General features: G+C 41.2%; 1 protein-coding gene and 2 long non-coding RNA genes across 4 annotated transcripts in view; 1 reads left to right on the top strand and 2 right to left on the bottom strand.

Annotated features, from left to right (window-relative positions):
* IPO5 (importin 5) overlaps window positions 1-18,359 on the bottom strand; it is a 57,151-nt gene extending 38,792 nt beyond the window's left edge. Inside the window, exons 1-4 of one of the 2 annotated variants that reach the window (XM_023252761.2) lie at window positions 18,289-18,359; window positions 17,809-17,888; window positions 8,562-8,672; window positions 2,942-3,035 (exon numbers count right to left, since the gene is read on the bottom strand). In XM_023252761.2, coding sequence (XP_023108529.1) covers window positions 2,942-3,031 — 90 coding nt within the window. In that variant the 5' untranslated portion in view covers window positions 3,032-3,035; window positions 8,562-8,672; window positions 17,809-17,888; window positions 18,289-18,359. Of the gene's footprint in view, window positions 1-2,941; window positions 3,105-8,561; window positions 8,673-17,808; window positions 17,889-18,288 lie in introns of those variants that run through there. The other variant, XM_045055186.1, reaches the window with a different exon arrangement.
* LOC123384742 lies at window positions 3,452-7,686 on the top strand. The gene is made up of 2 exons (XR_006596236.1): window positions 3,452-4,891; window positions 7,115-7,686. It is a non-coding gene; the product is annotated as an uncharacterized LOC123384742 (long non-coding RNA).
* Window positions 18,360-23,002: 4,643 nt separating the features above from the next.
* LOC123383936 lies at window positions 23,003-24,688 on the bottom strand. The gene is made up of 3 exons (XR_006594385.1): window positions 24,011-24,688; window positions 23,862-23,934; window positions 23,003-23,590 (listed from the first exon to the last, which is right to left on the bottom strand). It is a non-coding gene; the product is annotated as an uncharacterized LOC123383936 (long non-coding RNA).
* Window positions 24,689-25,156: the final 468 nt, after the last annotated feature.

The following is a 25,156-nucleotide window of genomic DNA, read 5'->3' as shown; positions in this document are numbered from 1 at the left end:
AATTTGGCTTCATTACTTATAAACAGCTCATTTCATAAGGCAAAAAAAGGGGCATTAAAGTATCATTATGCACAGCTATTTACTTTTCCAACTAATATTTTGCTTTCTTAAGCTCTATTTACAGTCAAACTTTGTGTTATGTGACATCAGGAAACTTCCCCTCTAACATTTACCTTTTTTGGTGTCAAATTAAGAATATTCTGTTTTATAAGACTTACTTCACACATTAATATATTCCTGGGATATACAAAGAAAGTAAAAATGTACTACCTGAATGTTTTCACTAGGAATAAAAAGACTGACAGTACAGCTGAACCTTGAACATGGGTTTGAACTGTGCAGGTCTACTTATATGTGGATTTCTTTCTGAGGGGGATAAATACAGTACAGTACTGGAATGTATCTTTTCACCTTATGATTTCCTTAATAACGTTTTTTTCCTCTTTCTTTGTTGTAAAAATACTGTATATAACACACATACAAAATATGTGTAAACTGGCTCTTTATGTTATTGGTAAGGCTTCCAGTCAACAGGAGGCTATCAGTAGTTAAATTTTGGGAGTGTTAGGGGGGTGGGAGCTGGTGTCCCTAACCTCTGTGTTGTTCAAGGGTCAACTATACTTTCCAATTGTTCTTTATGAGAAAATGTGCTGAATGCTGCTAATTATCCCCAAAGTGATGCAAGTGATAAAAGATTTACAACAGGCACCAATCGGAATTCAAGCTGAACCAGACACTGGTATTTAGTTCAATAGAAGAGAGATTCCCCACTAGGCTTGACAATAGAGACTTAAGCAACTGGAGGGAAGAGGGAGAATTAAACTAGCTTACTAATTACAATGCTGTTCTGCTTTGTAACACATGGCAATTTCTATTATGGTTTGGGATTAGGAACTTATTTTGGTGAAAAATTACCCCCAGAGTTAGCAGAATGCATTAAAATGTTTTCATAGGCATCATCACATCCCACTAATACAGGAGTGCAAATTGATGCAACTAATAAATGCACTTTACTTCCAAGGACAAATACTACTTTTAAGTATTTCAAGTAAACCTGGCAAAGTCTGAAAAGATAAGTATGCATGTACTCTTATTTTTAGCATGTACTCTTATTTTTAAAAGGACACTAGAAACCTTAATGTCCTTTCATAGGTGGGTTGGTTGAATAAATAATACATCCATATTATGGACTACTACATAGCTGCTTTAACAAAATCTTGTATGTGGCAACGTGAAATATATGGAGTGAAAAATCCAGGTTCACAGCATATGAATTATATGTGTATGTGTATTAAGGTCCATTCATGTAAAAATGAATGTAGACATTTACACTTGTGAAGGTATTTTCAGGGATAACTCACAAGACACTTAAAAGTGGTTACCTTTGGGGAAAGGGATAAAAAACTATTTGCACTGTTTAAAATTTTACCCTGAACGCATATCACATGTATAATACATGAAGCAAAAATCATTAAATAGTTGTTTAAAGCGCGTTCTCATACAGAACTGAACTTCCAGTGTATTTACTTCAAATATTATAAAACCACTAAGTATAACCAGCATATCCTAATCTACTCAAAGGAAGTACTAACAACATTGTGATTCTAAAGTTTATCTATAAAACCCAGGAGTACAGAAGAGGACTCGTCCCCCAATTTTGTTAGCTACACGTAAAATGAATTTTGCTCCCTAAAAACATCTGGTTGAACATCTTTTGCTGAATCTTCTAAAAATCTTCGATCACATGGTGGCAGAGAACTCCACATATAACCAAGTTTGAAGACAGGTTCTTATAATGCACTTAAAAGAAACTGGAAAGTTTCTGCCCTTCCCTTACACTGTCTCACATATGTACTGTGGTCTCAACACTGACAGCCTTAGCATCAGTCTTCTACTGAACCAAGTGTTTCTCACTGCTACTTGGTAAAAGAACTTGAAGATACATCTGAAATACTGTCTCTTGAAAATATCCACAGCTCCACATTTTGGAGGCCAGCAGTCAGAGGAGGTTAAAAAAAAAAAAAGAGAGAGAGAGAAGAGAGAAGAGAGAGAGAGAGAGAGAGAGAGAGAGAGAGAGAGAGAGAGAGAGAGAGAGATTGATTGACTGATTGATTCAGGTTGGATTTCATGAAATTAAAGACTTAAACATATGGTGGCACTGGCCCACTTAAACAACGGAAGTCCCAGGACATCGCAGTAATGAGACCACAAATCTCTACAGATCAAAGAAAATTTGTCTAAAGGAAGAATAAAGTAAGGTGCAAGCGGCTTAGAAAGAAACCCTAAAGGCAACTTTACAGAATTGTGGCGAGGGCCGGGGGCGGGGGGGAGGAGGGAAATCCAGCTTCCGATGGATTGTCAGGAAACTAGACAAGAGAAAGAGGACTAAATGGAGTGAGTGGAAAGGCAAGAGAGCAAGACACACATTTCGAAAGGAGGGGATGGGGGAGGGAGGGAAAGACGGTAGCGAAGAAAAAGGGGACAGGAGAGAGGCCGGGGTGAAGGGTCAGGTAGCGGGCAGGGTCTGGGGACCCAGGAGGGCGAGGCCGGCTGGAGACTGAGGCTGGAAGGGCGGGGAAGGCTCCCACGGGGAGAAAGCGGGAAAGGGGCGAGGGGAGCCCCGCGGCCCGCCCCACACCCCACATCCCTCCCCGCCGCCCGGCTTCCCCATCTGGGCGGGGGCAGCGTGTCAGGAGTGGCCGCACGTGTGTGCGAGAGGTGGCGGGGAGGTAACTGGCTCCGGGCGCCGCGGCGACAAGGGCCGGAAGGGCCCGGGGGCACGGCCGGGAGCCGCGGGCCGCCTCACACGTGGGCTACGCGGCCGCCGCCCGGCCCCGGCCTGCGCGGCCGCGGCTGAGCGACCGAGGCCCGGAGGGGCGGCGTCGGGGGCAGGCCGGCGCGCCGGCCGGGGCACGGAGTCAGGGGCGACGAGCTCGGTTACCTCTGCCTGTTTCCGGACCACATTGTCGGGGCTGAGCAGGTTTCCCAGGAGCAGGTAGAACTGTTGCTGCTCCGCCGCGGCCGCCGCCATTGCGCTAGGCGTGTGAGAGAGAAGGAGGGAGGGGAGACAGCAGCCGTGAGGCGCGCTGGCGGGCCGGCGGGAGGGGTGGGGGCGGGCCCAGCGCGGGGACCTGCACCAGCCGCGGCGCGGGGCTGGTGGGGGGGGCGGGTGGCGGGCGGGAAAGGGCGGGGCAAAGGGGAAAGGGGAGGATGGGGCGGGGACTCGTGACCCCTCACCCAGTCGCGGCCCCCAGCTCCGGCGTCTCATTGGCTCTGGGCGCGGGAGGCGGGGCGGAGGCCGCCTCCTCCGGGGCCGCGCCGATTGGCCACGCACCCTGCAGTGCCGTCACTGGCGACTCGCGGCGGGCTGCCCGGCTGGTCGCGGGCGATGTGGGGCGGGGACTCTGCCGGCCAGCTGGGGCCTGGGGTGACGTCGGAAGGGTGGCGGGAGGGAGGGGCTGGCTGGCGGGCCGCGCCGCGCCGCGCGGAGGGGCGTGAGGTTCGGCTGGGGAGGTGGGGCCAGCTCCAGAGCGCGGGAGATTTCGGCGCCGCGGGCTGGCCGGCTTCCTCGGCTGCCGCCCGCCACCCTTTCCCTGCGGCCCGCGGAGCTTCCCCCAACTCCAGCCCCGCAGTCTCTAGGACCGTAAACCCCCACCCCCCAGGGAGGAGCTCCTTTGAAACCCACTTCCCACTCAATTCCACCCCCGGGTTTACAGACTTCTCTATCTGTCAGACCCTCCGACCTCCCCCAGGGCTGTGACTCAGGCCACCCCTTGCTCCAGCCGCGCTCACCAGTGACTCACACCTTCGGCTTGTCCGGGAGAGGTGTTACTCAGCCCTGGGCTCTCCCGCCAGGCCTCCCTCCCCTGTCCTCCTCTGCCCTCCCCAGCCCAGGGTCGTCCTGAGTTGTACACGTAGCACACAGGCCTCCATCCCCTCCCTACCCAGGATCCCAGACTTTTCCCTTGAATTCCTTGTTTTGGGGTCCTGTTCTTTCAACGATTGGGAGAAGCTAAGACAGATCACCCCTCCCTAACGGAATCCTGGTTTGTAGGGCTCATCCAAATGCTTAAATGATTCCTGCCGGTACTGCGGGACCCAGAGACCTGATTTCAATTGCATAGACAATACACCCAATCTTTCTTCGCTACTGGAGCTGCCAAATGGGAGAGGGCAGTGTTCAAATCAAAGGGCACTTCTGTTGAGCCCCTACTGTGTCCAATGGTTTGGGCTAAGGGTGACAGTGGAGAAAATAATTCATCATCTTTGCTTCAAAAGGACACTGGTAGGGAGGAGATTCCACGTTGGGTGAGATGGACCACACTTCTGGCAGCCCGAAGGGAATTTAATTTCCTGTTGACTATCGGAAGTTGTGTTCTCTGGAAGTCTACTTAAAACATTTGCTTTAAAGGGAATGATTTTAAACCTTGGCTGTATATTAGAATCCCAGCCACTGCGTCCCGAATCTCTGCGCTGAGGCCCCGGGATCGCTATGCAATTGTGATTGCCAGCTAAGATCTTTTAAAGGATCCTGATTCGTGGAGAAAAAAACTCCCTTAGAAAGTTTTAGCTGTGATAGTGATAAGAGTTCTCTACAAGAGGTCTGCAGACCTATCTTTGAAGAATTGATGCTCCTTAGATGTGACAATTTGTTGTTCTTATGACACATTATTTCTTTAAAGATAGAACATCACGTACATTAATTTGGGACAGGTTTTTGTTTTTGTTTTTGCTTGTTTTGTATGTATGTATGTCAGCAGTGGTCATGTCTGGATTCTGGGAGGCTTTTTCCTCACCCAAGGTTATTAAGATTTGGGGAATTACTTATCCAGCCTATTTTATGACTATGTTACCAGTGAAATAAGATGAATTGCCTGGAGGCTTGCTTAGGGTAAGTCCTGATCTCCAGTTACTTTATAACACTTGCTGTGGTATGTGTTTTATTGGCAATGACTCTGTAGATTACATACATTTGTTTAATAATTACTAAATAATAGAAATTACAATGTATGTGTACGGATTTGTCAAGATAGGGAGCTTGTTTTAATTTTTAAAATTATTTATTTTTTTAGAGAGATTAAGTATGAGAGCTATCAGAGGAGAGGGGCAGAGAGAGAGAGAGAATGTGTGTGTGTGTGTGTGTGTGTGTGTGTGTGTGTGTGTGTGTGTGTGTATGAGCCGAGAAGGGGCAAAGAGACCGGGGGAGAGAGAATCCCAAGCAGGCTCCGCACTGATAGTGCAGAGCCGAGCTCTATCCCACCAACTGTGAGATCATGACCAGAGCGGAAAACAAGAGTTGGATGCTCAACCGACTGAGCTTCCCAGGTGCCCAAGAGAGCTTGATTTTTTGGTGAGGCAAAGCACATACTTATTCAGACTACAAATAAAACAAGTCAGTGTTAGTCGTGACATCAACTGCTACAATATGAAATGTCAGCCCAGCTTTATTTTAATATTCTAAGTAAGAAGGAAGGAGATTTTTACGGGCAATGAAAAAAGAGATCCCCAAATGGGAGAAATTCCTGTAAACTTGGGGTGGATATCAGCCATTCTGACAACGGAGACCAGTTCTTGTGTCCAGGAAACCTCCTCCTAAGTGGGGACTGCATTTTCAACAGCAGGCCTGCCAGTTTAGAGAGTTTGTAAGCTCAGCCTTCAGGGAATGTATTGCACTTAGAAACCTATTTCCCATGGAGAGAGTCCTATTTGTTTTATGAACATAATCTCCCCCTGGGAAAATAGCTCAGATATTGTATCATGGCAGTCCATAAAAATATAGGTTTATTTCCCAAGGAGATCAGATGGCAGAAGGTAAAGAACCTTGAACTTGAGTGGATGTGGGTCTTTAGTGTCTTACTAATGTGAACTTGAGTGAGCACTTAATGTCTTTAAGCCTCAATCTCTCATTATAAAATGGAATAATAATGGCTGTTAAAGTATGCTATTATTAATCAGAAAAGTTCTGACATTAAATTATAATTGGAAATGAAATGGAGGGGTAGAACGAAGTCTTGCTCACTCCCGATTAGCCGCCATTGCTTTGGGCGAGTCAACTGTGAACAGCCAGCTCCTGATGCCTTTCACTTCAGCTTATTAGACCTGACCCTACCTCCATTAAGTTCTGGAGGCATATTTGCTCAGAGCATTTATAACCCCTTGCGTAAAAGGGTGAGGTTGGGAAAATGGAAGGCTGGCAGTTTCTCTCAACTGAGACTTGAAATCTAGGGAATTTAGGATTCTTGATGTTTGTCAGAAGGTACTGCACAGCCTGGCCATGCCCTCTTTATAATAATACAGGAGGCCAGACTCCTTAACAAGAGAGCAGCAGAATCTTCCTTGGGTACTGCTCTTGATTTTATAGGTTTTGTGTTGATGGGAGTGGCTGGAGAAGTTAGGCTTATAAAACCCCTGCGAAAGCTTCTTTCAGCTGGGGTAGAATTTGGTCTTGTCTGTCATTTCTGGTTTATTGGGTTCTGAATGTAAAGAAGATTCTCCCGAGTGAACAATCTGTAAATTTTTAAAAGTTGCCCCGGGACTCCCAACATAACTTCCACTACCTGTCCTGGTAGTGGTAAGCACAGGTGCTCTCTATAGCACAACTTATTTTGAGGGGCAGTTTAAATAATAGAAGTGAAAGTATTATAATCTATAACTACACAGATATAAGCAGATGGTATTATTTACAGGTGTTTGTATTAATAGTTAACATGGTATGACATAACAAGTTGTCTTTGTTTCCTCATCTGTAAAAGGGGAATAATACTTCTTCATAGGGGTGTTGTAGAAAGTAGGATAATATTTGTAAATGCACATAGCATGGGGTCTGCAGACACCGTAGCACTCAATAGTTATCAGCTATTATTGGTTAGATGGATTCTAGGGTTAAATAAGAAATAGGCCTCAGACAGGTGACTACTCTTAAAGCTACATGTGATATAGATGTATGCATCACGTTTGTGTGTGTAATAAAGTGTATTTGTATATTTTCTATTAGTCTCCCTCCCAATTATGCAGAGTAAAATGGTATGTTGATGGATTAAGGATGGTTAACAAGCATTTGGCTGATAAATAAAATTTCTAATCCTTTCTAATATCGGTGCTCTTTGTTGCTTAGGTAAGAGCCAGCAGAAAAGATGAGACCTGTTGAGGAAAGTTGTCTGCTGAAAAGAAAATGCTAAGCTGTTTCCATTTCTCCAGCTGCCTTTTATCAAGATTTTTAAGCCCCTGTCTGAAGCAGTCTGTTACAGTCAGAGCATGCAGGCCAGGGGCAAGTGAAACCTTGTATTCCCAAAGGGCACTAAACACACTAGTCAGCAAACTGTGGAATTGAACACAGGCAGGGGAAATTTGGATTCGGTTAGTTTCTTTTGCCCTCTCTCTCTCTCATAGTTTTATATATGAAATTCACTGAATGTCAGCTGGTGGTTGGATACATTTGAAGGACGTATAGAGTTTGGAGGCTTAGGAGCAGAGGCTCCAAGAGCCAGCCAGAATGAGACTTCAAATTATGACTTCACAACTTACATGCTGTGATCTCGCCCAAGTTATTTAACCTTTCTCAGCCCCAGTTTCCTCTTCTGTGAAATGGAAATAACAGTAGTACCTTCCACCATGCATCAAAATACCTGGCATAGTGCTGGCACAGAGTAAATGCTTAATAAAGTTAGCTGTACTTATTGATGCAGATCAAAACCTCCAAGATTTGTTAGTTTGGATTGCACACCTACTTGTTAGGTTATTACATTTTTATACTCCTATTATATAAGCAGTCATGTTATAGCAATGTATAATGTTAAGGAAAAAAAATTTACGGGGCGCTCAGGTGGCTCAGTCGGTTAAGCATCTGACTTTGGCTCAGGTCATGATCATCATAGAGCATTTTAAGGTCATTTTCACTTTTAAATGCTACAGTTCTCTGTCCGAGTGGTAGCCACTAGCCATTGTGGCTATCAGTCACTTGAAATGTGGCTAGTTTGAAATTAGGTGTGCTTTAAGTGTAAGGTGCAAACTAAACTTCAGAGCCTTGGAAGAAAATGAAGAGTAACAATTTTATATTGGTCACATGTAGAAATGACAACATATTGGGTTAAATAAAATATGTTAATTATACTTATTAATAAATGATAATTATTAATTATATTAATTTTCCTGTTTTTACTTTTTAAGATACGGTTGCTAGAAACCTTAAAATTACATATATGGGGGCGGGCATCTGACTGGCTCAGTCGGTTATGTGTCTAAGTCTTGATTTCGGCTCAGGTCACGATCTCAGGGTTCATGAGTTTGAGCCCTACTCGGGCTCTGTGCTGACAGCGTGGAGCCTGTTTGGGATTTTGTCTCTCCCTCTCTCTGCCCCTCCTCCACTTGCATGTGTGCTCTCTCTCTCAAATAAACATTTAAAAAATTTACAAATATGACTAGCATTTGTGGTTCACATGATATTTCTATTGAACACTGCTTTGCTTGGGAGCAAAATAACCAACTAGTTACACACAAGTGTGCTATGTAGTTTGTTCATTTATATTTAGGAAATGACTTGTCACAAAGTGAGGATCAGTTACCTTATAGTGCTTTCCGTTGCTTCCAGTTTTCTGACTTGATTCTCAGGGACCTGGAGACATGGTGCAGTACTTCCTGAGCAGTGTTTCTTGCTTAGGAATGTCCTTTCCCTGCTGGTTTGACATTGAACACATTTGTGAACCTTTAGAAGGTAAGGAAGACTCAAGATTTGATCCCCTAGAATAAATCCTTATAAGTTAAGTCAAGAACTGATGAAGAGCTGGAGGAAGGAAGAATATCTTTTATGTTTTTAATGTTGATTATTTTCATTTAAATGTGAATGGATTTTAAAAACCATCATTTGCTGCCTTTTAACACCTGAAATAAAAATATACTTAGCAGAAGAATTTAGCGTTAAGTGTATTTTTTCCTTAGAACACAAATAGGTTGAAAATGAAAGGATGGAAAAAGATATGCCATCCAGAAGAGAGCCAAAATGGCTATACTGCTATCAGACAAAATAGATTTTAAAATAAAATTATCAGAGACGAAGAAGGATATTTTATTAGGATAAAAGGGTCAATCAATCAGGTAGACACAAAAATCATAAATGCATGTATCCATCAACAGAGCCCCAAAATACATGAAGCAAAACTTGACAGAATTGAAGGGAAAAGTTCAGCAAAATAGTTGAAGACTTCTATCTGCGCTCTTAATAATGAATAGAACCACTAGGCAGAAGACAAACAACAAATAGAAGATGTGGAGAACACTATACACCATCTAAACCTAACAGACATCCATAGGACACTCCATCCAACAACAGCAGAATACACATTTTTCTCAAGCGCACAGGGAACGTTCTCCAGAAGAGATCACATGTTGGGCCATAGAACAAGTCTCAATAGGTTTAAAAAGACTCAAATCATATAAAATATCTTCTCTGTCCTCAGCAAAATGAAATTAGAAATCAAGAACAAAAGGAAATTTGAGAAATTCACAAATAAGTGGGAATTAGCCGCATCCTTCTAAATAACAAATGGGTTGAAGAAGAAATCACAAGAAAAATTAGGAAACACTCTGAGATGAATGAAAACAGAAACACAAGAGACCAAAACTTTTGGGATGCAGTGAAAGCAGTGCTCTTGGGAAACTTTAGAGTTGTAAATATCTTTGGTAAAAAAGAAGAGAGCTCAAATCAATAGTCTCGCCTAGTTTCTTAGAAACTAGAGGAAGAGCAAACTAAACCCAAAGCAAGCAGAAGAGACAATAAAAACAAGAAAGGAAATAGGTGAAATTGAGAATTAAAAAATCAACAGGGGGGAAAAAAGTTGTTTCTTTGAAAAGATCAACAAAATTGACAAATCTCTGGCTAGACCAAGAATAAAAGAAGACTCAAATTACTAAAATTAAAAATAAAAGACCATCACTACCAAACTTTCAGGAATAAAAAGAATTAAAAGGAAAAACTGAACAATTGTATGCTGACAAGTTAGATAACCTGGATTCAACAGAAAATCCTAGAAAGTTACAATTGCTGAACTGAATCCAAAAAGACACAGAAAATCTGGATAGGCCTATATATAGCAATTAAAGGGATTGAATTAGTAATAAAAAAATTTCCCACAAAATTCTAAGAAAAGATATGGCCTTACTGGTGAATTCTACCAAACATTTAAAGAAGAATTAACACCTGTCCTTTCTAAGCTCTTCCAAAAAATAGAAGCAGAGTGAACACTCACTCTATGAGGCCAGTTTTAACTTGATACCAAAACCAAAGATATCACAAGGAAAATGCTTACCAATATAAATATGGATGCAAAAATTATCAACAGAATCCTAGCAAACTGAATTCAGCAACATGTAAAAAGGATTATATATCACTACTAGGTGGGACTTCTCCTAGGAATGCAAAGTTGGTATAACATAAGAAAATTGATCAATGTGATACACCATATTAATGGAATAAAGTATAAAGACCACATAATTATCTCAATTGATACAGAATAAGCCTTTGACAAAATCCAACACCCTTTCATGATAAAAACACTCAACAAACTGAACAGATTGATTGCCACTTATGAAAAACCCACAGCTAATATCATACTTACTGGGGGAAAACTGAATGCCTTCTTCCTGAGATCAAGAACAAGACAAGAATGCCCATTCTCACCATTTCTATTCAATATTGTACTGGAGAGTCACAGATGGCATGAACTTGTATAGAGAAAATCCTGATGAATCCACAAAAATGTTGTTAGAAAAATAAATGTATTCCGCAAGGTTACAGGATATAAGGCCAATACACAAAAATCATTCACTTATATGCTAGCCATGAACAATCAAAAAATGAAATTAAGCAAATCTCATTTATGATGGCATCAAAAAATATAAAATAGAACAAATTTAACAAACATATAAGACTTCTACACCGAAAATTATAAAACATGGCTAAAGAAATTTAGAAAGATCTAAATAAATGGAAAGACATTTTACGTGCATGGATTGGAAGACTTAAAATTAAGATGGCGATACTCCCCAGATTGATCTACAGATTTAAGCAATACCTATTAACATTTTAACCACTTTTTTCTTCAGAAAAAGCTGGTCCTAAAATGGATATGAATTGCAAGAGACTACCAATAGCCAAAATAATTTCAAACCCAGCAAAAATTGAAAGATTCACACCTTGATTTTAAAGCTTACTATAAAGCTACACTGTGATGCTGGCCTAAGGATAGACCTTTATAAAGATTAGTGAAATTGAATGGGGAATTCAGAAATAAACCTTATATTTGTGGTCAGTTGATTTTTGACAAGGGTGCTATGATGGTTAATTTTATTTTTCAACGTGGCTTGGCTATGGTGCCCAGTTGTTTGGTCAAACACTAGTCTAGACGTTTCCGTGAAGGCGTTTGTAGATGTGATTAACATGTATAGTCTGTTGACTCTAAGTAAAGTAGATTACCCTCCATACTGTGGGTAGGTCTCATCTAACCAATGGAAGGCCTTCATAGCAAAGACAGGTTTCCAAAGGAAGAAGCAATTCGGATCTGGCTTAAGACAGATGGCAACACAGAAACACATATTGGCTTCCTCTGCAAATTTCAGACTCCATACTGCAAAATCAACTCATGCCTAAATTTCCACTTGTTGCCCTGCCCTAAGGATTTCAGACATGCCAGCCCCCACAATCACATGAGCTACTTCATTAAAATAGATCTCTTTTTGGGGATCCTATTGATTCTATTTCTTTGGAGAATCCTGACAAATATAGGTGCTAAGGCCATTCATGTGAAAGAATAATCTTTTCAACAAATGTTGTGGTACAACTGGATATCCACATGCAAAAGAATGAAGCTAATCTGCTACCTCATACCATGTGCAAACCTCAACATAGGGCGTAGACCTAAATGTAGGAGCAAAACTATAAAATCCTTAGAAGAAAACGTAAGATAAGACTTCATGGCCTTTGATTAGACAATGGTTTCTTAGTTATGGCACTGAAATTACAAAAGACAAAAATAAGAAAAGTTAAATTGGACTTCATCAAAATTAAAAATTTTTGTGCTTCAAAGGAAACCATCAAGAATGTGAAAAGACACCCCATAGAATGGAAGAAAATATTTGCAGATCATACATCTGATAAGGGACTTGTATCCAGATTACATAAAGAACCATTGCACTCAATAACAACAACAACAACAAAAAAAACCCAGTTAAAAAATAGGCAAAACAGACATTCAGATAGACCTTCCCCCAAAGAAGATACATGAATGCAAATGACTAATAAGTACATTGAAAGATGTTTGATGTCATTAGTCATTAGGGAGATATAAATTAAACCCCCACCCCCCCAAAAAAGAGGGGGTATACTGCTAGTATGGCTACAATAAAAAAGACAATAGCAAGTGTTGATGAGGGTGTGGAAAAACGGGGCCCCTCATATGGGAACCCTCCTGCATTGCTGATGGAAATTAAAATGGTGCGGTCAATTTGACAGTTTGGAAGGTCTTCAGAAGTAACACATAAAGTTGCTATATGACTCAGCATTTGTGCTTGAGAGAAATGGAAACATATGTCTACACAAAAACTTGTACATGAATGTTCATAGCAGCATTATTCATAATAGCCAAAATGTGGAAACAATCCAAAATGTCCATAAACTGATGAATAGATAGACAAAATGTGGTATATCACCTTGGCAATAAAAAGAAACAAGACTGGTACATAGTGCAACATGGATGAACCTTAAAAATATGATGCTAAGTGAGAGAAGCCAGACACAAAAAGTCACATATTTTTTGGTTCCATTTATGTGAAATGTCCAGGAGCAGCAAATCCATAGACACAGAAAGTAGATTCGTAGTTGTCAGGGACCTGGAGGGGAGGGGAAGGAAGGTGGAATGACTGCTAATGGGTATGGAGTTCCTTTTTGGCGTGATGAGATGTTCTGGAATGTGATAGCAGTGATTCTGTGAATATACTAAAGAATTGTACATTTAAAAAGTGTGAGCTTTATGGTATGTGAATTATATCTCAATAAAGGTGTGATTTTAAAAAATGCCTTTCCTTAGCTATCTGAAGGAAGTTGATCCGGACCTCAATTACTATTTTTTTCTATTTTCACACTATTTTTAACTCAATTCAGAGTACATAGATGATAGCATTCATAACCTTGAAACCTTCTGAGCATTCCTAAACCATTATTTTGGAGGAAAAGGACTGGGGAGATACAGATATGATCCAGTCTATATATTTTCCTCTCCATATATTTGCTATTTATAGTAATTATCTCATAGTTTGGATACTATGACACGCAAATTTTACCTCATGAGTTATGATGACGCTCATAGTGGAATATCAATTGTGACATCAATGTACAGCTCAAATTTGCATCTACTTGCAACAGATTTTTAGCTGTAATTAATGAGGTAGAAACAAAAAGGACCTAGTAATACAGTTCATACTCTTCAATTCCACCCATGCTATGTGTTTATCACTTTATGCCTCACTTTACTGTATTAGCATTTGTTTTTAACATTTACTTATTCACTTATTTAGCAAATATTTATTGGGCACCTTCTCTGCAGTGGGCACTGATTGTGAGATTCAGTGGTGAGTAGGACTGGGTTCCCACCTCCATGGAGCTTATCTTTTGGGAGAAGTCAGACAATCAACAAATCAACTGAGTAGATTAGAACATTCTATAGTGACCAGTGAAAGGAAGATAATGGGATCAAGAAGGTGTGGAGTTGGGTGCTACTTCGGTGAAACAGTCTTTTGAGGGAGATATCTGAGCTGAGACTTGAAAGTTGAGCCAAGGTGAAGAAAGAAATGGGAGAAATTCCTATTTCCACCAGCGGAAACAGCAAGTGCAAAAGCCCCCAAGCGAAACTAGTCTGGTGTATTCCGGTGAGGAAAGAAGGGTACAGCCAGAGAAGAGTAAACCTGGAAGGGAGGGCTGAGAAGCAAGTTGGGGGGGTGGGGCACATCACCTGGGGCATTGTGATCGTTCAGTAGTATAACTTATTCTAAGCAAAACAGGTTAAGTAAAGGGTATGACCGTTTTTCACAGATCATTGAACATTTAAACAGTTATAAAAGGTCATTTTGCTGCAATATAGGAAATAGTAGGAGGGAGTGAGGAAGCTGGGGGAGCATGAGGAGGTCACGATAGTACTCCAGGCAGGAGAATAATGTGGCCTGGAGTATGGCGATCAACGGTGTCCAAAGTGGTCTGGTTTAGATGTTTTTCTTTTGGAAATGGAGCGGGACGTAGGGTGCAGAGGCAGATCCAAGTTAAAAACAACTGAAACTTGACACAATCTGAGGGCCCTCTGTAAGATAAATTAAAAAATTGAACATAAAGTGAGGTTTCCTGGAGGGGCTCTGTGCGAGTGAATGGGCTGTAAGCTCAAGCTTCATGAGCTCCATGGTGAATCCTCCTCTGGTCAATTGGAGTAAATTGGAGACGTCGAGAATGCTTAGGATTTGGGTCTGAGCAATGGTAATGCCACTAAAAGGAGGATGGGTTTGGGAGAAGGTGTGGCAAGAAGAAATCAAGAGGGGAATTTCAGTCATAGTCAGTTTGAGATGCCTAGTAGACATCCAAGTGGTGATGTCCAGTGAGCAGTCGGACAGGGGAGCCTGGAGCTCAGAAAGAGCAGGGCTGGAAATACCAACTGAGTCATCACATTCATGGCATTCAAGACTGCCGAAGTGGATAACGTCGCCTGGAGAAGAGAGAAGAGGGTCAAGGACTCAGCCGTGAGACATCCCAGCACTTGGGGGCCAGGCGGAGGAGGTCTATAATTCATACATAATATAAAGATAATCCTAAGAGGGAACTGATGGTACTACCTACACTGAGCATTATTAGTCACCTTAAGTTCAAATTCCCTGTTGATCTCCGCTGGGCAAGGGGTTAACACCTAGGCATCCACTCATGAATGTAAAACTAGTTGGAAGAAAAAGTGGGCACAGATGTTAAAGAAAAACTCAATCCCATAGCATTTTATTTGAAAGGGTTACTTTTTATTTGTATTTTTTTTTTTCTACTCAGGAGTAGTAGTATTTATTTGGTGCTAAGGAAATACTACTTTCTCTAAATTTGCTTCAACTACTCAGCTCTCTTACAACCTAATCTACCTCTCTGCCTCTCACTTAGAAACTAGCTGTACTAATGTGGAATGAAAATAATTACTTAAAGACATTAGTTCAAACTAATACTCAGATGTCAGATGCTGTCTTCCACCTCGATAGACGCACGTATCTAGTTAACTTTCTTTATGCAGAGAGATAATAGTTACTGCCCTTTTAAAGAATGTAGAAAGGGAATGGGAGAAAAGCAGGAATGTGTTTTAAGTTCTCACTGCCATGTAAAATAAGAGTGATATTGGAACCGTGTTTTAAAACGGCTTGTTTGCCTGGATTCAGCTGTAAGTCATGTATTTTAAAACATAACTTCATATAGAAAATCTTGATAGAGCACAGCTTAAAACTGGAATATTGCTTGGTAGAAGTCAAGGGAAAGAGACAGAAAGTGAAAGTGGTCCTATTTTCAAAAGGGTAGTCAGGGGAGACCTTTCAGGAGATGTAATACTGTAACATCTGAGACTGGATTGCTTCATGGAAATTAATTTCCCAAAAGAGCAAAGTTATTTCAAAGATTCATATTAAAAATGCTCAACCAGGGCACCTGGGTGGCTCAGTCGGTTGAGTGTCTGACTTCGGCTCAGGTCATGATTTCACAGCTCGTGAGTTCGAGCCCCCCGTCGGGCTCTGGTGCTGACAGCTCGGAGCCTGGAGCCTGGAGCCTGCTTCGGATTCTATGTCTCCCTCTCTCTCTGCCCCTAACCCACTTGCGTTTTGTCTCTGTCTCTCTCAAAAATAAATAAACATTAAAAAAAGTTACAGAAATGCTCAACCATTCTTTATATCAGATTTTTTATTCACAATCACTGACGAAACTTGGCTCTCTTTCTGTGTCTGAGTGCTAACCTTCTGTACATTATCTCATTCAATCGTTGGGTTTAAGCAATGAGGCTTCAACCGTTTTTTTTTTTTTTTTTTCAAGAAAAAATGCATTGGGGTCAGGGGATCCTGGTTCCAATGGGAGCTCCACCACTAGCCAGCTATGATCCTGAACTGGGCCCTCAAGGCTTCTCTAGCCTCCACTTCCCCATCTGTAAATTGGGAGTGTTGGATTTGATCCCTAAGGTATCTTCTCAGCCCCAGCATTTGAGGGTCATTAAGTCAGTTATCATACGGCGCTGAAATAGGGTGATGACTGCAGAAGCCACTTAGGGTTGCTCCTCCTGAAATGAAATTGCTCTGGGTCTCTGAGATTTGAGGTCTTACGTCACTGCCTGCTTTTCTCAAAGTTTTTTTTTTTTTTTTTTTTCATTTTTCCTTTCAGGCATCTGCCACTTAATGTATCTGCCAACATAAAATGATAGCAGTCTCTGCTGGTCAGCTCCTCTTATCATCTGGTTTGCTGTGTGCTTTGGAAATCAGATAACCACATGCATTAAAAAGGATATGAAATAGACACAGAGAAGAGAGTAGAGCATATTTCCTGTAGAATACCCTGCATGAGCCTTAGGACAATTACTATTTGGCTGCCCAGGTATTTTTAATTTGGTGGTTCATAACTCTGTTCCAATGGTTTAGCTCTACTCAGATGCTAACACAATGCTGTCTCCCCCTACTAGAGTTATGGATGTTCTAACATATATACACATAAACAAGTGACAGAACAATAGAGCAAAACTGGTTAGAAAGGTCTAAATTAAACCTTATGTAATAAGGGCATTGCCAGTGACAAGTCCCCTGCATCTAATCATTTCCTTTGTTAATTTTGGCTTTTTAATTTATTTATTTTTTTAATTTTTTTTTCAACGTTTATTTATTTTTGGGACAGAGAGAGACAGAGCATGAACGGGGGAGGGGCAGAGAGAGAGGGAGACACAGAATCGGAAACAGGCTCCAGGCTCTGAGCCATCAGCCCAGAGCCCGACGCGGGGCTCGAACTCACGGACCGCGAGATCGTGACCTGGCTGAAGTCGGATGCTTAACTGACTGCGCCACCCAGGCGCCCCAATTTTGGCTTTTTTATACCTATTTAGGGGATTAAGTTCTAGGAGAAACAGTTAAGTAATGTAATCCATTAGGTTAGTAGTCTTTTTACTACACAGTGGTTGATTTAGTTTTCCCACAATGAAAATAAATTATGTTTTCCCTCACTTACTTGACTAGTGATCTCTGCAAATTAAGATAAAATGTGATCAGCCCCTGAGAGGACACCACCATAAGGTGGGACCTCGAAAGATTTTAAACAGAACTTATTTTGAGACACTTGAGAAATTAAGAGTCAGCCCTTAGGAGCGCCTGGGTGGCTCAGTTGGTTGGGCGTCTGGCTTCGGCTCAGGTCATGATCTCACAGTCCATGGGATCGAGCCTGCATTGGGCTCCAGCTTGGAGCCTGGAGCCTGCTTCGGATTCTGTGTCTCCCCCTCTCTGACCCTCCCCCGTTCACGCTCCATCTTTCTCTGTCTCAAAAATAAATAAACATTAGAAAAGAAAAAAAAAGAGCCCTTAAAAGTCAGACTTTTAAGACTTCTTCTATAGGAAAGTAGGATAGAAAATCCTGGTGGACTGGAGTTTGGTTAGTTGGTGAACAAAAGGCGAAATGATCATGGATATCGCAATTGTAGGAAAAAGGGGGACTTTTTAGCTATAAAGGAAATAACGCAATTAGCAGTAGCCAGAGACAGAACAAGATCTATCTGATAATTATAGTCTTACTTGGGTGCTGCAAAGATCCTGATCAGGGAAAACAGCTGTGCCCATACGTGGGTCCTGGCAAAGTTTCTCCCTGGAACCACCTAAATGAAATAAAAACTCATTTTTTTTTTATTGTTTCAGGATGGCTATACACATAGTTAGGACAATGGTCTACATTCTTTTGGTCACCTCTGCTCAAGGGGTGCTTTCTTAAGTACATGGAAGCAGTCACCAGCTAGTTTAAGACACAGTGTCAAGGAACATGAATGGCCAGTCGTGGTATTCTCATTCTTTCATTCTTGGTTTCTGTCTAGTAAGTTCTCTCTCCTTTCCCTTTCCCATAGATACTACTGTGGGGACTCCAGAAGGTACGAGGGCTAACAGCTCCTCCTGGATCTCACACAGAAAGACTTTCCCTCTAGAATCACCCAAATTGGTCCCTCGGTATGGATTAAGTTCTTAAAGTTTTTCATCTAAATTTGAGGTTTAGGGATTACTTACAGTAGTCAAAGCTGTTCTCAGCACTGTGGTTGCTCCAGTCGTGGGATGTTAATCCCACAGTTCCGGCCTCATGGCTCAGAGAGGTCACCATGGAGACATCTGACTGCAATTGTGACCCACAGCAGGTAAGCAGTGTCATGCAGCTGGCCTGTTTCAATTTGCCCACCATGCCAGCTTTAGAGGCCATGTAGGCATTTAGATATTATAGGCTAACTCGTCTATTCCCAAAGCCATAGAAGGAAAGGGAGCTCAGACCTTTGAGAACTCAAAGCTCATGCTGTTGAGGGCTACTCAGATTGGGTATACATGTGTCATCAACTTAAGCCTTGAAACTGTATGATTAGTTTCCTTACCTACGGATTTCGCTTCTATTCTAGTAATTAATACCGAAAAGAGAAACTGATCTCTACAATAGACAAAGATAAATTTCTAGGAAACAAAAGAAATTCCTTATTAAATATGTTTTTTGGCATTTTTGGTTTGTACTTTAAGTTCTGACATGATATATTAACTTAGACAGTTTGGCCTAGATTGTCCTGGTTCTCCATGACCTAGTTTTGCTACATCTAATATTCCATTATTAATTTTCATGGATAATTAATTAAAACTAAACTTTTTCATTTTTAAAATTGTTTCATAATACATGCTCAAACCCTTTAGGATGGGTCATAGTTTTACTGGTGAAATGTGAGGTCTACGCACTTTCAAGGTCTCTGTAAATCCTGAACGTTCCTCAGCTCCACTCCTTACTTCATTGTTTTCATTTCCACCAATCATGTTGTTTGTTCTGATATTTTGGCTCATGGGCAGGGGTGATGGCAGTGAGATATCTTCATGACTTTTTATTCAAGGGTCCTACCAAGAGTCCCACACCTGAACCTTTGCAGCTTAAGAGTCAGTGATTGAATGATAATAAAGTGATTATAAAGTGTATGAAGAACACGTTAAAAGAATGAATTCCAGCGGCGCCTGGGTGGCTCAGTCGGTTGAGCATCCGACTCTCGATTTTGGCTCAGGTCATCGTCCCAGGGTCCGTTCATTTTATGGAAGGTGCTGGCTGGCCTAGCCTGCCCTGGCTGGCCTTTGGGCATTATGAACCTACACCAAAGCCTGGATTCAGGGGAATATCTATTGGTTTGTTCATTAGCAGGAACAAGAGGAAGAAAGTTGAGTAGGAAGCATCACGGTGGAGAAAGGAAGGCTAGAGAGTCAGGTGTGGAGAGGACTGTGGGGGATGTTGTGCCTTATGGCTCCATTCGCCTTTTATTCCACTCAAGATCCAGCCAGAGATGAGCTGTGAAAGTCTTGGGTAATCAGAAAGCTCGGTGACTTGTTTTTCCTCTCCTTTTTAAAATGTAAACTTCCTAGTGATCACTTAGATATGTTGCCCTTGTTCAGCTAACAAATTCTGATCCTCCGAACGTGGCCTTCACAACATTATTTGGGATGGATGATGTTAGTGAGCGATAATAGAAATGGCCTTGTGTCTTAAAAAAAGAGAAAGTCCCATCCTCAGTTCTTAAATATTCAATGAACTCATGCTGTGCTCAAGTGATCAACTGTGGTGCCTTCAGCTGCCCCAGAACTGGTCATAATTTTTTACTCTTAACTCTCAAATCTTACGTCAACCCAACTCACAAGTGGGTACATACTTATTTCCTTCCTACCATCGTGAGACTTATTTTGGGGACTGTTGAGCCCACAGGCTTAAAAAAAAAAACCTTAAAAATATTTTTGAAATGTTCACATTTAAATGAAACAACATGATAAATTATTATAGAGATGAAGGGAAAGGTCCGGAAGCAAAGTGCTGGCTTTTTCCATCCGTGGCTGTACCCTTCAGGAACACGTTCACACTGAGACCCTGCTGAATTGCCTATCTTGGGATGCACGGTTTCATGTAACGTCATTTTTTACTGAAACAGCTCAGCTCTATTCTCAGCTGGGGTGGAAGACGGATCATCTCATAATGTAATTCAGACAAAAACTGGGTTTGTTTTTGCAGGCAATAATTTCAAAGTGTCACAGAAAATGAAGCACATTTGCCCACTGGCCCGTTTCTGTGTCAGTTTTTGCACCGATGTAGAGAGTCTGCTTTGCAGAACTCGTCACTCCAAGGGCCCTCCTGAAATGCATCTCCATGAGGCTACACTCAGATTTCATCTCTGCAGGAAGTGGGGACCCTTTGTAGCATCTTATCTTCAGCTTCCATTCTGTAAAAATCCACCTTAAGATATGCAAATTCTTTCAAACCATAGATTCATAGAACTAGAAAGAATTAGAATAAATCAAATTCATTTGGATGCAGGTGCCAGGGTGGCTGAATTGGTTGAGCGTTTGACCCTTGATTTTAGCTCAGGTCACGATCTCAGGGTTGTGGGATTGAGCCCCACATGGGGCTCTGTGCTGAGCGTGGAGCCTGTGTGGGATTCTCCGCCCCTCTCCCCTGCTTGTGCTCTCTCTCTAATTAAAAAAAAAATTGAAAAAATCAAATTCATTTGATTAGGACTCATATATAATTTATATAATGGAGGCTTAGGTCTGAAGCAATCCAGAGATTAAGAATATACACCTAAACTTTCAAAAAGAAATTTTTCATGGGCAAAGGATCTGAACAGACATTTCTCTAAAGAAGATATATAAGTATTAGCTAATATTCCATTAGCACGTGGAAGGATGTTAGTCGCCATTAGTCATCAAAGAAATGCAAAGCAAAACCACAATGAGATACCACTTCGCTCACTAAAATGGCTATCATAAAAAAAGTCATAATAGCAATGTTGGTAAGGATATGGAGAAATTGGAGCCCTCGTTCACTGCTGGTAGGAATACAAAACGGTGCGGCCGATTTGGAAAACAGTCTGTTTTCCTCGAAAAGCTAAGTAAAGAGTTGCTATTTGACCCAGCAATAGCAATATCTACTTCTAGGTATATACCCTAGGAAAATAAAAGCATATGTCCCCATGAGAACTTGCCCATGAATATTCATAGCAGCATTATTCATAAAAGCCCAAAAAGGTGGAAACAACTCAAATGTCTAACAACCGGTGAATGGATGAACAGAATGTGGTATACCCATACAATGGAGTATTATTTGGCAATAGAAAGAAATAAAGTACTGATACATACCACAATAAGAATGAACTTTGAAAATGTTTTGCTATGGAAAGAAGACAGAGAAGACCATATATTATATGATTCTATTTACATGTAATATTCAGAATAGGGCAATTCATAGAGACAAAGTAGATGAGTGGTTACCTAAGGCTGGGGGGAGATGGGGGTATGGGGAATGATGGCTAAAGTGTATGGGGATTTTTGAATTGATTAAATGTTCTAAAATGGGTTCTGTTTATGGTTGCACATACGGTTGTATATTCATTTAGTATATGAATACGCTAAAACCGTTGAAATGCGCACTTTATTTTTTTTAAACAAATGATTTCTTAAAAAAAATTCTTTTTGAGAGAGAGAGAAGAGAAGACAAGTGGGGGAGGGGCAGAGAGAGAGAGAGGGAAAGAGAGAATCCATCCACACCCAGCATGGAGCTCCATGCAGGGCTTGATCCCACGATTCTGAGATCATGATCTGAGCTGAAATCAAGAGTTGGGCACTTAACTGACTGAGCCACTCAGGTGCCCCACAAATTGTGCACGTTAGGTGGGTGAATTGCAGATCATGTAAATTATATGTCTAGATTTCCTATCTCAGTTTTTGATTATCCTGACTGCCAGAAATTCTTTTTTACATTCAGCCTCATTGTTTTTGCTCACCATAATCAAAACTGATTCCTTCTTGTTTTGGTTTTGGTAATGAAAAAGAGAAGTAAAAAAAAAAAAAAAAGTCAAAAAACAACTTCCTTATCTCGAATCATAATTCTAATACTCAAAGGTCATTATTGTCTGTTTGGAGGAAACAACTTCAGTGTCTTTAACCTTTTCTCGTGGAATCCATTTTTATCTTGTTGGTCTTGCTGCTTCACCTCTGGGCGTCAGTGTCTTCATCTATAAAACGAGAATGTTGGACTAGATCTCAAAGGTCCCTCACAGTTCTGAAGTTGTGTGAATGTCTATATCCTTTGAGAAAGCATGGGCATATAAGATAAAGATGTTTTCCTGAGCCACTGTAAGCATAATTATAATAAGCTATGAAAAGAATCTGGAAATGCATTGCAGTAGCTGTGATTTGAAATAAGTGAACCTAGTGTGAAGTGGACACAGCAAAAGACTAAGAGGACACTTGATTTCTTTTTAAAAAATTTTTTTAACGTTTATTTATGATTGAGAGACAGAGAGTGAGCAGGGGAGGGGCAGAGAGAGAGGGAGACACAGAATCCGAAGCAGGCTCCAGGCTGGGAGCTGTCAGCACAGAGCCCGATGTGGGGCTCAAATTCACGAACTGCGAGATCATGACCTGAGCCGAAGTCGGACACTTAACTGACTGAGCCACCCAGGCGCCCCATAGGACACTTGATTTCTGCTTTTATGACTCATGGTGAGAGTTTGGAGAAGTCACATGACCTTTCATGTGCATTTTCTTTCAAAAAAAGTTTTAACTTTTAATGTTTATTTTTGAGAGAGAGAGAGAGAGAGAGAGAGAGAGAGAGAGAGAGAGAGACAGAACATGAGCAGGAGAGGGGCAAAGAGAGGGAGACACAGAATCCAAAGCAGGCTCCAGGCTCTGAGCTGTCAGCACAGAGCCCGACGCAGGGCTCGAACCCACGAACCACAAGATCATGACCTGAGCCAAAGTCGACTGAGACACCCAGGCACCCTTACATTTTCTTTTACATAGAGGGGGCATCATAAAACCTGCACATCTCACTCTAACAAATGTTTCCATTGAATGATTACATAAGTGGATATTGTCAGGCAAAGATTTTAACGATGGTTTATATTTTGTTCAAAACAAAAATGCTGTCATTGACAGATTTCTTTCCTTCAAAAAAACTATGTCATCTAATTTTTTTTGACCCATTTCACTTTGGTCTTATCATCTCCTCTTAAACTTAATGACTATGGCATAGTAAAATTTAAAGCAAACATGAAAATGAAAGCTTAATGAAGTCATGATAAATGTGAATAAAGCTAAGAATATAAAAAATTAACAAAATATTTTCCTTTCAAATTTGGCCTCGTCAAAGCCTATGTGAATTATAAAAAGTGTTAAGGACATTTCTAGTTGACCCTTCCCCCACATCTCTATAGATCTCATCTTTAAGCTGTCTTACCTTTTTGGTCAGATCGCAGACACCAGAAGTCGAGGGACCATGTCTGATTTCTTCTTTGTAACACCTCAGTGCCTGTAACAATACAGGTACCTGGTATTTACTCAGCAAGCACTGATGTTATTTGTTGCCTGCCTGTTAAACTGCTAACTATAAATACAAAAATGAAAGTTTTCTAGTCCAGATAGATTATTATTATTTTTTTTGTGGGCCTAATGATTTCTGAGGACCTTGAAAGCTAATTAAAAGCATCTTAGGCAACAACAAGTAGGATAGTCACGAGGCCAAGTACATAACGACAAGACTTAGAAAGTTGAACAACAGACATGAGAGTTTATACACCTACATGAAGGCTGATCTTCAAAGCTGCTCCAAAGCAGACTGTATGCTTTTTCCAGCGGTGGTACCGTTGCTCAAACCTGTATGGAAATTTCCGTGTTAGGAATTTTGTTCAGTGAGATTGCCATGTTTGGGAGAATCAACCTCATCACTTACACTCACACAATGTGGTTAATTGTGGTTCTTTTTCTTTCTTGTAAACTTCTGAGTCATTGGCCAATGGGATGCTTTGTACAGGTGACGTTGGCATTCTGCCAATTACTGTATAACTGGAGTTATAAGAGGAAGGAAGATGGACAACCATAGAGCTGAGCTTGACATTGTTCCAGATGCCTTCATTGTACCCTTAAAAGAACCGTTGGAGATGGGTGGCACTTTGCTTAAGATTTGGGGTGCAGTCAGGAACATACGCACGTGTCCTGGGCCCTGGACAAGTCCAGATGGGCTGTGCAAATTCTGAAGCTGCTGACAGATGTCCCTGCTGCTAGGGGTCACCTGGCACATTGTTCACTGTTGCTGGGAGGCCCTCTTGGGGACACAGCAAAACCACGGCAGCTTCTTAGCATAGCAACAAGAACCGCTCACGAATGACAGTGGTGGTTGCTAGCTTTGGCTGAGGTCCCAGCTCACTTTCAGTGCAGGGACTAAAGGTGTTCACCTGGATAGCGCCAGGAGCTGGGGACCCACCCTCTCCCCTTCCGAACCCTCGCTGGTTTTCTCGTGCCCACCTAGGCGATCTCATATGAGCTCTTGTTTAAGGATAAACTTCATGGATGGCCTCTTCAGAGCTTTGCCTTCTGACTTAAAAAAAAGGGGGGCGGGAAGGAAAAAGAAGAAATAAAAAGAAAAAAATAGGTTGTAGTTGTTTTAAACTATTATTTTAAAACAATTGCTACATGTTTAGGTCAACTGGCAAAAATTTAATGTAGAAATGTAGAGATCACGTACTCATTAAAACAGATATTAAAACAGATTACAAAACATGGGTACAGTATAAGGCCATTTTCAGATCTGCAAGACCACTCTGAGGGGCTCTGGATGCTGGAAATGTAAAAATTGTAGTTATTCTTACATGTCTACTTTTTTCAACGCACACATATTCTTTCTATATGAATAAAAGATCATTTTAAAAATGATTCCATAGGTATTTTTTTTATTGTGATAAAATACACATAAAATTTACAGTTCTCATCATTTTTAAGTATCTAGTTCTGTGGCACCAAGCACACTCCCACTGTTGTGTAACCATCATCGCGGTCCATCTCCAGAACTATTTTCATCTTTCCCAACTGAAAATCTGTA

This window comes from Felis catus, chromosome A1, assembly GCF_018350175.1.
Source record: "Felis catus isolate Fca126 chromosome A1, F.catus_Fca126_mat1.0, whole genome shotgun sequence".
NCBI classification, from domain to species: domain Eukaryota; kingdom Metazoa; phylum Chordata; class Mammalia; order Carnivora; family Felidae; genus Felis; species Felis catus.
The sequence above is the reverse complement of the archived record's forward strand: the minus strand, read 5'-3'. Positions and strand labels throughout refer to the sequence as shown.